The sequence below is a fragment of the Schistocerca cancellata genome, chromosome 8, assembly GCF_023864275.1.
Source record: "Schistocerca cancellata isolate TAMUIC-IGC-003103 chromosome 8, iqSchCanc2.1, whole genome shotgun sequence".
Lineage (NCBI taxonomy): Eukaryota > Metazoa > Arthropoda > Insecta > Orthoptera > Acrididae > Schistocerca > Schistocerca cancellata.
This window is the reverse complement of record NC_064633.1, coordinates 286,357,708-286,372,607: the sequence shown is the minus strand read 5'-3', so window position 1 is coordinate 286,372,607 and position 14,900 is coordinate 286,357,708. Positions and strand designations below refer to the sequence as shown.

At 39.8% G+C, this 14,900-nt stretch overlaps 1 protein-coding gene across 1 annotated transcript in view; it reads left to right on the top strand.

The window, feature by feature from the left end:
- LOC126095525 (sodium channel protein Nach-like) overlaps nt 1-14,900 on the top strand; it is a 267,631-nt gene that overhangs the window by 125,432 nt on the left and 127,299 nt on the right. The window contains exon 7 of the mRNA XM_049910308.1: nt 4,413-4,514. Within this exon, the coding sequence (XP_049766265.1) occupies nt 4,413-4,514 (102 nt within the window). The remainder of the gene's footprint in view (nt 1-4,412; nt 4,515-14,900) is intronic.

Sequence of the window (14,900 nt, the reverse complement as noted above, 5' to 3'; positions counted from 1 at the left end):
ATTTAAAGTGAAAATGGTGGTTATGATCGTGCCTGCCAGTCTAAAACTAAAGAGAAGAAATCTCCAGCACTTGATGTGACTGAGTTTCATGTTAAAATTAATTATATTAAATTGTGATTTAAAACTGAAACCATTATCTAGGATAGATATTGGTGATTACATCTTCGTAATTCATTCTTGCAGAAATTATGTAAATACAAATTCTAATGCGGAGAACTCGACAAATATTCCAAACTGCATCTCTTCACTAAATGCTGTAAGCTAGATCTGATAAGCCAGAAAAAATTTTATATAATATGTCAACGTTGGAGAGGTCCAGAGACACCAAAAACGCAATAGCGAGAGTGAAGGTGAAAGTAGGCAGCAGATTACTGCAGTGTACAGTGTCCCAAATGGGAAAGGTGAGTTACTTAAGGTTTGCAAAAACACGTTTATGAACATGAACGATGCAGGCCGCAATGAAACATAAGTGTTAATTTCTAAAAAGAGACAGAGTGGTAGCAGTAACATTGACAGTGGGAAGCCTAATGCACCATCTATGTTACAGATGATGACGAGAGCAAAGTGAGAAATAATATTAATTCATTTACGAAGGATGGAACCCATTCGTCAAGGGCAAAATTTATCACCCAATTTCTGAGTCCAGACTTAAATATCCACAGACTGTAAGTTCCGTTTAATGAAACATTTCCATATAACGAAATTGGATACAAATATTATGAGAAAAGCTTTCAGAAAAATTTCCCTGAACGGAAATTCCGTCATCCGGAAGACAGATACATGTAAAACATGCAACAAACTGCAATGCGGAATTCGAGGGCAAAGTTCACAAAGCGTACCCACAATACACGCACTAGAGTTACACATACGTAAAGCAGAAAGCGCTACGGTCAAGATGAAAGCCATAACTGCCTTAGCGCAAATTCCAGGAAGTGAAATATCAATTAGTTCTATGGATTAGGAGAGAGTACTCTATGTCCCTACTCTTATTCGTTCTAAGAATTTTTATCGTCATCACTTGAGCTGTTTTATCTTCTGCATCAGCTTAGGTGACACACGCACTTCATATGTGTGTTAATGGTATGAACGTATTGCTGAGAGAGGATTTAACGAAATAGCTTCATGTCTTTCACGAATTATCAGTGTTGCTACTGCAGAACGAAAGGAACTACATACGTCTAGTGATAACTGTGCAGGACGAAATAAAAGCAGAATAATATTTTGTGTCTGTTCCTAATTTCTCTTGGAATTTTGGAAGTAATTCAGCAAAATTATCTTGAAGCACTCGCACCTATTTACAGTGCTACCGAGATTTTGCTCTTATGAGGAATAAAAGAATAATGAAGTCATTTATCCCAGCAAAACTTTGGAAAGTTATTACATCAGGAAAAATATAAATAAGTTAAAAGATGTACACATAGAGGTAAATCATTTCCTTGACTTGCAATTTGTTGCAGATTCCTTAATTTCTATTAACAAAATGAACATAACAAATGCCTCCTGCTTCTGAATAGATGCGAGATATCCTGGAAAAGTTTTGATGAAAACAATTTTCAGTAATATAGGAAAACGCAGGAAATTTTATCTTTTGAAAAAAGCAAAGCCATCGAGGGGTACACAGGAAGGTTAAATACCTGTCTACATCTAAATATACATGGTTACTCTGCAGTTCACACTTAAGAGCATGGCAGAGGGTTCATCGAACCATTTTCATACTACTTCTCTACCATTCCACTCTCGAATGGCGCATGGGAAAAAGGAACACCTAAATCTTTCGGTTCGAGCTCTGATTCCTCTTATTTTTTATGATGAATATTTCTCCCTACGTAGGTGGGTGTCAACATAATATTTACGCATCCGGAAGAGAAAGTTGGTGATTAAAATTTCGTAAATAGATCTGATGTGTGTGAAATCTTACGGGACTTAACTGCTAAGGTCATCAACCCCTAAGCTTACACACTACTTAACCTAAATTATTCCAAGGACAAACACACTCACCCATGCCCGAGGGAGGACTCGAACCTCCTTCGGGGCCAGCCGCACAGTCCAAGTCTGCACCGCCGTAGACCGTTCGGTTAATCCCGCGCGGCAAATACATCTCGCCGCATAGAAAACCGCCTTTGTTTCAGTGACTGCCACCCCAGCTCGCGTATCATATCGGCGACACTCTCACCCCTATTGCGCGATAACACGAAAGGAGCTGCCCTTCTTTGCACTTTTTCGATATCCTCCGTCAATAATACCTGGCAAGGATCCCATACTGCACAGCAGTATTTCAGCAGAGGACGGACAAGTGTAATGTAGGCTGTCTCTTTAGTGGGTTTATCCCATTTTCTAAGTGTTCTGCCAACAAAGCGCAGTCTTTGTATCGCCGTCCCCACAATGTTATCTATGTGGTATTTCCAATTTAAGTTGCTCGTAATTGTAATTCCTAGGTATTTAGTCGAATTGGCAGCCCTTAGATTTGTGAGATTTGTCGTATACCCAAAATTTATCGGATTTATTTTAGTACCCATGTGGATGACCTCTCACTTTTGTTTGTTTAGTGCTAACTGCCACTTTTCGCACCATACAGAAATTCTCTCTAGATCATTTTGTAATTGGAATTGATCGTCTGATGATTTTACTAGACTGTAAATTACAGCGTCATCTGCAAACAATCTAAGGGGCTGCTCAGATTATCACCTAGATCACTTATATAAATCAGGAACAGCAGAGGACCTATGACACTATCCTGCGGAACGCCATGTATCACTTCTGTTCTACTCGATGATTTATCGTCTATCACTACGAACTGTCACCTCTCTGAGAGAAAATTACGAATCCAGTCACACAACTGAGACGATGCTCCATGTGCACGCAATTTGATTAATAGTCGCTTGTGAGGAACGGTATCAACAGCCTTCTTGAAACCTAGGAATAGAAAATCGATCTGAGATCCCTTGTCGACAGCACGCATTACTTCATGGGAATAAAGAGCTAGTTTTGTTGCACAAGAACGATATTTTCTGCATCCGTGTTGGTTGTGTATCAATAAGTCATTTTCTTAAAGGTGATTCATAATGTTCGAGTACAGCATATGCTCCAAAATCCTACTGCAAATTAAGGTCAGTGATATGGGTCTGTAATTCAATGGGCTACTCCTATTTCCTTTCTTGAATATTGATGTGACCTGTGCTACTTTCCAGTCTTTAGAAACAGATCTTTCGTCAAGTGAGCGGTTGTATATGATAGCTAAGAAAGGCGCTATTGTGTCTGCATACTCTGAGAGGAACCAGACTGGCATACCTTCTAGAACGGAAGACTTGCCTTTCTTAAGTGATTTCAGTTGTTTCGCAACACCTAAGATATCTACTTTTATGTCACTCATGCTAACAGCTGTTTTGGGTTCGAATTCTGGAATATTTACTTCGTCTTCTTTCGTGAAGGAATTACGGAAAACTCTATTTAGTAACTCCGCTTTAGTGGCACCATCATCGGTAATATTTCCATCGCTATCGCGCAGTGACGGTATTGACTGTTTTTTGCCTGAAACATCAGAGCAGTATCGTTGCTGAAAAGAAGAAAGATGTGTTGTCAATGTTGAACTACATTCCTGAAAAAGTAAACTTATTCTACTTTGAATCCTGTCAGGATTATAGTGAAAAGTGTTCATATTTCATACTGCTTTTAATTCCATTCTTTTTGGTAAAGATATTTAGTGTTATTATTGTTCGAAAAATATGTTTTTGCAAAATCAGTGACAAAATACTTCCACGTTTCATACTGTTAAACCCCAGTTTTGTACTGATAAAAACATTTTAATTATATTAACACTTAATCACATGTTTTTGTAAGCTAAATGACATAACACCTTTCAGAGGAAATCTACCGTAGTTAAGCACTTTTCCTTATTTCAAATTTAAAAATAGCATTACACGCTTTTTAGCTTAGTGTTATTTACATATGCTTAATATGGTAAATAGTCAAACAAGAATACTTTATTGTGATATCGTTTCTTATACAAGAACCAATGCAAATACTTTATTAATATATAATTTTGTTTATAACTAAATAGCAATGTTTTGTCACTTAGCACCTTTGAGAATGCCGATTTTCAGTTAGGTTTTTTCATCCAAGTGACATTAATAAGTATAATACGAGTGGGAAATGGTCAGAGTATGAAGCATGGGCCAGTGCTGTTTCATTTTGTCTTCACTCCCGACCAGTTCTTCCGTTTCTTACCACCAGAACTCTATAAGCTACTCACAGCATACTGATAACTTTTCTCTTTTTAGTTAAATTAAGGTTTTTCTGTTTCAGTCTTAGATATTTCACGTCTTTATTATTAGAAGCAATTTATATGAATACCATTCAGTTGATTATTCTAGACACAGTGTTACATATTTGAGTATAATTAATCTTTCTTTTAGGCATTTGTGATGCCCAAAGAAGGTATCCCTTACTACGGCATCACTCATTGGAAGTTCATTGAATATCAGAAAATGTACTTTCAACGCTACGTAATTACAGAGGTATGTTATGGTAAGCAAAGCATAGGTCATTATATCATAGAGCTGTAATGTTTGTGAAGTCGGAACATAGAGGGAGAATCATGAAAATTCATTTGAAATTAATCTGAATTAGACTTAATCTAATGTACAAAACTATCAATACAACACAACAGTATCACATGCCACAATCAGTGTTTGGTAAAAAAAAACACTAAATGGCGCAACAAAATCTTCTACGTATTATAGTATAGATTAGAGGGACTTTTTAATTTTGTGCCATGGGAACTTTATTTTATACCCTACTGTAGTTGAGTTTAAAATACAGCTCTACAGACAACTATCAGGATTATGTCGCCGAACAAATCAGATACATGCCTGCCCACCTAGAAAACAAAATACGTGGTAATTAAGCTTCAGACCAGGTATATAGTTAGTCTGTGAAGATTACTAATCACAAAAATGTCATCCCGATGCTAACAGTGAGGAGATTAATTCACGTGCGAAAATAGCGTCAGCTGTACACCAACGTAATGTGATGGGAGCTTTCTGATGAACGAATGTAATTTTTTACATTTAAAACTGGCGATTTTAATTCTTTCATAGAACCGTTTATTATTTGTTTTTCTTTGGAGAAACATTTCGAAGAGGGCTTCAGTGGCATAACATGTGTGGAACTTGATCAGGCAGAAAGACGACGACGGCGCGTCACTGCCTTGCTGTGAGGAGAAGAGATCCCATAAAATCCTGCGCTACTGTAGCATATGCATGCACACACATACCTCTGGTGCTGTTATAGTGTTTGCCCGTGCGCTTCAAGCTCACTAGTCTATGCTCTGCTGTCGTAGCGATCACACAACTTGCTCATACTTTCACAATGTACTCGACGACGGTCGAAAAGTGGATAGGGTTTTCGTTTAAGGTGACTGCTAAAAAAAATTTACCGCAGCAGTGCGGTTATATGCTGAAAGGTATCATGATAGTGCCAAGCTCTCACCACGATTGAAAATATTAAGAAAGATATCGAGAAAGTGGAAGCGTGGAGAATAAAATAGATCAATGAAAAGAACTTGCTATTGATAAAACAAAGACTAATAAAGTTTTCCGAGAAGTAACTCAAAGTCGATGTGTCATTTCGAGGCAGCTTGAATGTAAGATCTGGGTCACTCAGTGGAATGTCCTGTGAATACTAAATTCCAATTTCGCTGCATCACCATCTTCATGACAATGAGTTTCAGAATCTGTTTCAGTTCCCCCAGTGGTGTCTAGAAGAACTGAGAAGTGAATTTTTGTATATACAATTTTGTTTACCGATTACGCGTTTTTTACAGTCCATGGACAAATTAGTCTTCGCAATATGCGCTAAGGATCAGTTGAAAATCCACGCTGTCTGAGAGAAGTTGATAAACAATTCACTTGGCCTACTGATGTATGGTGAGGGCTTTTCAAGAATCTCATCATTAGTCCCTCTTCTATTCATGGGACTGTAAATAGCGAAAATTATCTACATTGTGAGACAGGGACGTTGCCTCAGTTATTGGAAGACATCCCAATGGACGTAACGCAATCCAAATGGTACCAGCTTGATGGATGAGGTGATTTTCTACATTCTGTACTGTCTCCCCGAACCGAATTCTGTTACTGCACTGGACATATGTCTGGGAGAAGTACGGTTCAAATCCACTTCCAGCTATTCCAATTTAGGCTTTCCATGATTTCCCTAAATCGCTTAACTCAACTGCATAAAATGACGAGATACAGTTGCATGAAGTTGTTTTGGTATTTGAACAGTATGATGATCTCAGCTCGCTAACGTGCTTCACCAAGTGAATACATGAAGTTCAATTTTTATCTAGTAGATGGCTCTTAAATGTATTCTAAAACGAAGTACACGCCAACTCTACCACACGGTAGCTGAACTTAGTAAACAACCAACTTGGAGAAAAGAGTAGTTTTTGGTGATGATGAGGAGGTTATACAGAAACGTATTGTTACTGCTTTCAACAGTGGTAAGACAGTAAGTGATCTGTCTTTCAGTGATTCAGGTTCTGAAGAAGCCCCAGCGACAATTCAAAGAGCCCTTCACTATCAGAAGGTCTTCAAGACAAGATGACTACTCTCTTTCCAATCATACGACGCAGAGTGAAGGGGTATACTAAGAAATCTTTTGTATCACTGATACGAGTTTTTTCAACTCCTTCATTATATACCACAAGATCATTGGAAAGAAAAGAAACTACTACACTGAATTCAGGACCAACGCAGCACAGTAACTGCTAAGGAGCGAACAGCTACCTAACAAGGGAACCTCCCCATCGCACCCCCCTCAGATTTAGTTTTAAGTTGGCACAGTGGATAGGCTTTGAAAAACTGAACACAGATCAATCAAGAAAACAGGAAGAAGTTGTGTGGAACTATGAAAAAAATAAGCAAAATATACAAACTGAGTAGTCCATGTGCAAGATAAGCAACATCAAGGATAATGTGTGCTCAGGAGCGCCTTGGTCCCGTGGTTAGCGTGAGCAGCTGGTTCAAGTCTTCCTTCGAGTGACAAGTTTAATTTTTTATTTTCAGTTTATGTGACAAACTCTTACGTTTTCATCACTTTCTTGGGAGTGATTGTCACACCCATAAGAAAACCTAAATCGGGCAAGGTAGAATCTTTTTACCCATTCGCCAAGTGTACAAGTTAGGTGGGTCGACAACATATTCCTGTCATGTGACGCACATGCCGTAGCCAGTGTAGTATAGAATATATCAGACGTGTTTTCCTGTGGAGGAATCGATTGACCTATGACCTTGCGATCAAATGTTTTCGGTTCCCATTGGAGAGGCACGTCCTTTCGTCTACTAATCGCACGGTTTTGCGGTGCGGTCACAAAACACAGACACTAAACTTATTACAGTGAACAGAGACGTCAATGAACGAACGGACAGATCATAACTTTGCGAAAATAAAGAAAGTAAACTTTTCATTCAAAGGTAGACTTGAATCAAGTACCTCTCGTTCCGCATGTGCTCACGCTAACCACGGGACCACGGCGCTCCTCAGCTCAAGCCATCCTTGATGTTGGTTATCTTGCGCATGGAATACCCAGTTTGTATATTTTGCTTATTTTTTTCATAGTTCCACACAACTTCTTCCTGTTTTCTCGATTGATCTGTGTTCAGTTTTTCATGACCTATCCACTGTGCCAACTTATAACTAAATTTGAGGGGGGTGCGATGGGGACGTTCCCTTCTAAGTACACTGTCGCAGGCAAGTACCACTCCTGTGAGATTTCAAAAAAATTTAAAAAAAATTAAAAAACTCATTTCGCAATGCTCGTACCCTCAATTCAGAAGAAAAAACTGACAAAATGGTGTTTTGGCGCTAGTGATCAGAAAGAAGAAATGAAAGTGCACGTAATTGTAAAAAGTGTGCTGTTGCTCTATGTTTAGAAAACCGTTTTGATGTCTAACGTACTCAAAAATCATGCATCTGATACATAAAACAGCCACACCAGCTGATGTGTATTAATTCTTATGTCACAGCCAGCAGTACGACGTTTACGGGTTGAAATGAAAACTACAATGAGAACATATTTTATATGCAACATTTGGCCACACCTATCAGCTACTTCTCTACTCAGTCGCCACTCAGACACAGACATTTGTCATAGCCATGTATCAACTTCCCCATACCCTCATAAATGGCAGGCAACTCCCTACGCTGTTCTGCAGTCCGGCATCTGTGCCAAAATGTTGTCTTCATATCCAGCAGTTCATATGAGAGAAGAGACGAAAATCTCATGGAAAAAGCTGCGGGAGCATCTTAGTTCCGCCTCTCATGAAGAAAGACACTCATGACAATTTAATCACATGGCCTCGACGAAATCAGGAGACACCAGTTTCTATGCATCTTTGCGTGTTCGCTGTGACCTCAGAACTGAAAAGTGCGACGTGGCACAATAGACTGACATACTAGAGACACTCCGCAATACATCCGCGCAAAGCTTTATCAGCTTTTCCGTGCGGTTTTAGTTTAGCGATCTTATAAATGCGCTGTTATTGGGTTAAAGCTAAGGTCGACATCCCTCCTTCGGAAGAATACGACAGATTTCCTTTCCTAACCAGAGCTTTCAGTCGGTGTCTGACGACCTCGTTGTCGTTGGGGCATTAAACTGCAATCACTCTTCCTTTGTGTTTCCAGAATCTCTTTTTAACCACCGACGCAAAAAGACGGGTGTTATAAGTTTAACGTGTGTATCTGTATATCTGTCTGCGGCATCGTAGCTCCCATACGAAAAATTCGATTTTATACAGTTTTTTTTTTATTTGACAGCTGGTTTAGTAGCAGTGGTTCTCATTCGTACCATGTAAGTCTGTTCTGCCGTCTAAATTTCATCAGCTAAATTAGGTTAAAATATTTTCCGCCAGTGCACTCTCTCGATACACGCTACGCAATACGTAAGAGCTTGTAATACCAGAATGTAGAGCTCCAAAAGATCTAAACGAAAGCCCCAAACAACATATGTTTATCTTCTGCGGTTGACCAACATTATTGATTTTTGGCTTTTTAAGTCGCCCACTTCGGCACCTACAAAGCAAAGAAAGGGTGATAGTGACTCAGTTTAAAAGATAAACATATGCTCTTGCAGGTTTTTTCTAGTTCTTTTTTAGGTCTACAGTTCAGCACTAAACCTAATAATTTAGACAGCCTATTGCAAGAGAGCATAATAGGAGCCCACTTTCTTCCCACTTTACTTAGAATTATCGTCAACGTTTATAGCTTGTGTTACCTGCGCTAGCTAAATATATGCTAAAACGTGGTCAATGAATATATGTGTGAATTAAAAAGAGAAACACGTAAATCACGTAAGTGAAAGAGATCGCACGTTGCAATTTCGTGTTTTACCCTGGAAAGTATTTGTGTGAAGGGGGAGTAGATTGTCAATCGTACGAGAGTAATCCCAAAAGCAAGATCTCCTATTTTTTATAAGTGCATAGACCTATTTATTTCTACAATGGTTTACATCAGTATACAGCTTGAACATTTAGCTATTGTTCAACATAATCACCATTTCTGTCGATGCATTTTTGTAGACACGAGGCAGTTTTTGTATGCCCATGCCATTCCAGCTCGCCGCCAAGCTGTTCAGAAAGTTATGAACCTCTTCTTTCACCTCGTCGTCGGACCTGCATCGCTTTCCGGCCAAATGCTCTTTTAACCTAGAGAAGAGATGATAGTCACTGGGCGCCAAGTCAGGACTGTAGGATGGGTGGGTGATTCTGTTCCACTGAAACTGTTGCAGGAGAGCAACGTTTTGCCGAGTGATGTGTGGGCGGACGTTGTCATGGAGAATGTGTACGCCCTTGCTCAACATTCCTCTTCTCCGGTTCTGAATTGCCCATTTGAGTTTTTTCGGAATTTCGCAGTACCTGTCAGTGTTAATTGTGGTTTCAGTGGGCATAGAGTCGACCAATAGTACCCCTTTCCGATCCCAAAAAAGGTTGTCATCACTTTACCGGCAGACTGTGTTTGTTTGAATTTCCGCGGCCTTGGTGAAGAATGATGCCGCCACGGCGTAATTGTTGCTTGGTCTCAGGTGTAAAGTAGTATTCCCAGATTTCGTCACCCGTGACAATTGAGTCCAGAAAGTTGTCCTGTTCGACTGCAAAACGGTGAAGAAATGCGTGGGAAGCATCAACACGTTGCCGCATTTGGTCCTCAGTCAGCATGCATGGCACCCATCTTGCGCACACCTTCCGGTAGGTCAATGTTTCCGTTAAAATTCTGTGAGTAGTGCTTCGGGAAACCTCAGGAACCCACGTGCAGAAATCATCCACGGTGATCTGCCGATCTTCACGCATGCTTTGCTCAACCTTCAACACTGTCTCCTCAGAAATTGACGGTCTCCTACTCCTTTGTTCGTCGTGAATTTCGGTTACACCGCCGGCCGAAGTGGCCGTGCGGTTCTAGGCGCTGCAGACTGGAACCCGAGACCGCTACGGTCGCAGGTTCGAATCCTGCCTCGGGCATGGATGTGTGTGATGTCCTTAGGTTAGTTAGGTTTAACTAGTTCTAAGTTCTAGGGGACTAATGACCTCAGAAGTTGAGTCCCATAGTGCTCAGAGCCATTTGAACCATTTTTTCGGTTACACCAGCTGCAAACTCTCTACACCACTTACGTACATTTTTGAGATCCATGAACGACTCGCCATACACTCCCGTCAATTGGCGATGGATTTCAATCGGCGCAGTGCCCTTTGCGTTCAGAAACCGATAACTGCGCGCAATTCGCACTTGGCGGTAACATCCAACGGAGCTCCATTCTCAACGGCTGCCAAGCCAAGACTAAGCGCCTCTGCGCGGCGTGCACGTGTTTACACAGAGCGCGTGAAGCACTCTTCATAACAGTGTGACCAACTGCCACACAAACAGAGTTCTGTACTCATTAAAAAAATAGGAGACCTTACTTTTGGGATTACCCTCGTACTATGTCTACTAGTAAGATATGAAGTTTAAAAAGCATGTAATAGAACTTGAATCAACAATCTAAAAAGTCTCCAACACAAAAAAAACGTAAAAAGTAAAAAAAAACTTTGCCCCCTGATATTTTTATCCAGGCATCGTCACATCGGGGGCAAATATCAAAACAACAATATCAAATTGTTGAGTCTAATAAGTCTTAATTAATATAATTTGAAAAATTCGCAATATACACTTAACTGTCAATGAGGCGTGCTCTCGCGCGCCTGCCTGTCCGGGTCACCGCAGTTGGTTACGACCTGCGTGCCGCATACAGCCCGCGTGACCCGTGCTCGCGGTTTAACGATGTGTGAGTTAGTATTCTATTGTCAAAACATTGCCAGACATAGGCCTCGTAAGACAGATGCAACAAACTAAGTTCGTATGAGATTATGGGAAAAAATTGTATATAAAAATAAGGAACTCTATTTTTTAACAGTGTTAGGCCAGTATTAAGGACATATTGGTTTCCATGTTTTACGTAACAAGTAATTATAACTTCACTAGCTATTTTGAGGTCCAGATGTGGCACACGGAGGCCTGGAAAAGATGACACTAAACAGAAGTGGCTTATACTGGGCAATAATGAAAGTATGCTGTTCTAGAAAGGATAGCTGCTGTTAACTACTTTTTTTTATTTACTTAGCGGCCCCCCACCACCACGACGCTTGAATCAAAATATTACAACGTATATTAAACTTAAATGAGCAAAACATTCTTTTTTACTTTTTACGGCCTTTACAGGTGTAAGGTTTTCTAAATTTCTAATTTAAGCTTTACTAGCATCTAGGATTACATGTATCGTTTGTCAAGGTCAATGTATTGAGCGCTAAATATGACAATAAACAGATTTGAGTTACATATTAGCTTACATTTGCTACAGTAGACAGATGTTTGTAAATCCAGTTCTCCAGGTGGAATGGCGGCGGTTAGCGGCGCTGCTATCTTGTTACTGTTTAAATAAGCTCGACACATGGTATGTCACTGAAGACCTCCCGAAGGCTCTTTCCTCTTGCACACAAAATAGCAGATAATTCCATTAAAAACAGAGAGAAAATGGAAAACATAGTAGTTCGTTCCGCCTATATAAACTCTAAATGTTACTTGCGTACGCCAGAAATTTCGTCACGTTTCCGCTGTACCTGGAAATAGTCACTAATTCTAGAGATGTCGGGGTCGATTATCTTAACTGAACCCCCCCCCCCCCTCGTATGAAGGGTCATCACACTAAAAAGCTATAACAGTGTTACAAAATCTCGCATAAAATAATTCAGCGTTTTGCCATTTACAGTAGCCTATGAAACGTTCCTTATTCTAAGGCTGCATAAAATATGTCTAGAGTCACCATGTGTACTAGATACCTTCAGTAGGCTGTTTTCCTAACGTCGTGATCCTTGTATGATCCATAAGGTTATCCTGGCTGTATTTTAATGCAGCCTTAGCACGGGAATCGTTCCGTGTCTACTGAAAATGACTGGTAATCAGAAACGAATTTGGCTACTGAAATATTTTATGCAAGATTTTGATCGTAATTAAGGAAAAATGCGCTCGCTGGTGCTATCACCTAGCTAAGTGGGGCGCTTGGATATTATTAAAAACTGAGAGATGCACGAACACCAACAGGTGACCATCAATTGTGCAACATCTGTTACCTTCATTAAGATAGAATCCCTGATGCCATCATAGTTTGTCCAAGCCATTCCACCTACAAAACTCTGACTTTTCTAGATTCATAGTAACATCATATTCTTTGAAAATACTTAATAACTTAGTCCAAAATCTCAATGTATTTTTTCCAACTATCTTCAGCAAATGAAACATCTTCATTGTAAGTGATAAATCTTTTTATCACATCTGCTGGAAGATTGCTATTAAAGCCTCTGATAAATGCAGACAAGCTGACGTTCATCCCAAAGGGCAACTTGTTAAATTGATAATAGGAGCCACAAAATAAATATGCTTTAAATTTATGACATTAAATTTGCGACTCAAGCGGCCAAAATCTACACTTAAGTCAATATTAGGCATGACTCTAATACCACGAAAGTTTTGCAAGATTTCATCTAATGTCAATGGTCTGGCAGTTTCTAGCATTGTAATTTTATTTATTCTCTAGAATCTGAAACCAAAATAATACCATCTTTCTTCTTAAGAACCACCACCAACAGACTATTGTGTGAACTGACAGAAATGACAGCATGCTCAGTCACACATTGCTGCTACATTTTCTCAACCTCAGCCTTCACTCTCTCTTTATAAATCAGTGGTGTGGGATATGGTCTGACAAAAAACGCTTTGTTTTCTTTAATACTGAACTGACATGAAAAACCCTTAGTTGCATGAGCATGTTTGGAAAACACTGGAGAATAAGTTCAAAGTACACCAAGTAAATTTCTTTCATTACTTCTTCTGCCATCTGAACACACTGAGCACAACGCCATATTTCATGTGAAATACAAATACTGCAAAATCGCTTAAGCACACCCTGAGTCCATCTCTCCTTGGTGTGTAGTCAAAAAATCTGTGTCTAAAATTGTATCAATTACCAACCTTGGTACAGTCACAAAATTTCCAGGAGCCCTATTAACTTTACACAGAAACTCAGTACCAACTTGTCTCTTCACCTCTACAATTTTTCCATTAATCCGCACCCCCTTTCACCTTAGTTCACAGTAAAGAAAGAGTAGCACCTCTGAAATTCTGACCCACTCAACACAGACATCTAGCTATTCATATCTAGAACACTAGACAAAACAACTCCATTACCGTTTATTAGAAACACTGGAGCCACAAAGGAATTTTTTCCCATCTCTCACTAGCCAAAAGTTCCCTCAGATCTTCGAAATTCAATATATTCATTGGTTCATAGCTATAGCTTGTCATATTTGCAAGACCTCAATTGTCTGCTGGCAGCAACTGTCCATTATATGGCTGCTAGCTCTCATTGTTCCTTAAATCTGCTGATTATACCTCCACAGTGCATGGACCTGAATCTCTGACATCCCAGCGACCATCTCTGCCATTTCCTCTACTGCCGTGATTATGACCAAAGTTCCAAACATTTCAACGTCGTTCTGAGGTCTCCTTTTACTAATCCATATCTCTCACAAAATCTATTAAATGGCCCACAATCATAATTCTAACTTCTCTGTAGCCACGGATCAGGATAACAGAACTGATCGTCTTTCTTGCCACAAACATTCTCATCACTTTTATTATATTCCATATCTCACAATAAACTCTGACAAGCTTTATATCATCTTTACAATTTCTAGCAAGAATAATGTTACATAAACAAGAAGGATGTTTCAGAAGATAACTGCTAATGAACTCAGCATGACTGTAAGGATTGTACAGAAATTGATTTTTAATGACATATCTTTATGTTCAAAGAATTAATGAAGACTGCTCGAACGAGAATGACTGAAATTTTGTACCATGAAAAGAAAGTGTTCTTCTGTGCCCTGTGCTGTCCTACGCCAATATGCTCACAAGAACAAGTGTATAACTTCTTTTTTACTTTAGCAACCGTTCCCACTTATCAGCAGTTGCCTGTTCTCAGATGCCCCAAACTTATCACCTGCCAAACTTCTCCTAATAGACCTCTCCTTTCCATTGCTTTGTCTAATCCCCATCCATGTTTCCCTTAGCCTTCCTTAGCACCTTTTTCCAGGCAGAGTTGAGTAGCCGGCCGCGGTGGTCTAGCGGTTCTGGCGCAGCAGTCCGGAGCCGCGGGACTGCTACAGTCGCAGGTTCGAATCCTGCCTCGGGCATGGGTGTGTTTTATGACCTTAGGTTAGTTAGGTTTAAGTAGTTCTAAGTTCTAGGGGACTTATGATCTAAGATGTTGAGTCCCATAGTGCTCCGAGCCATTTTTTAGAGTTGAGTAAACAATGCAG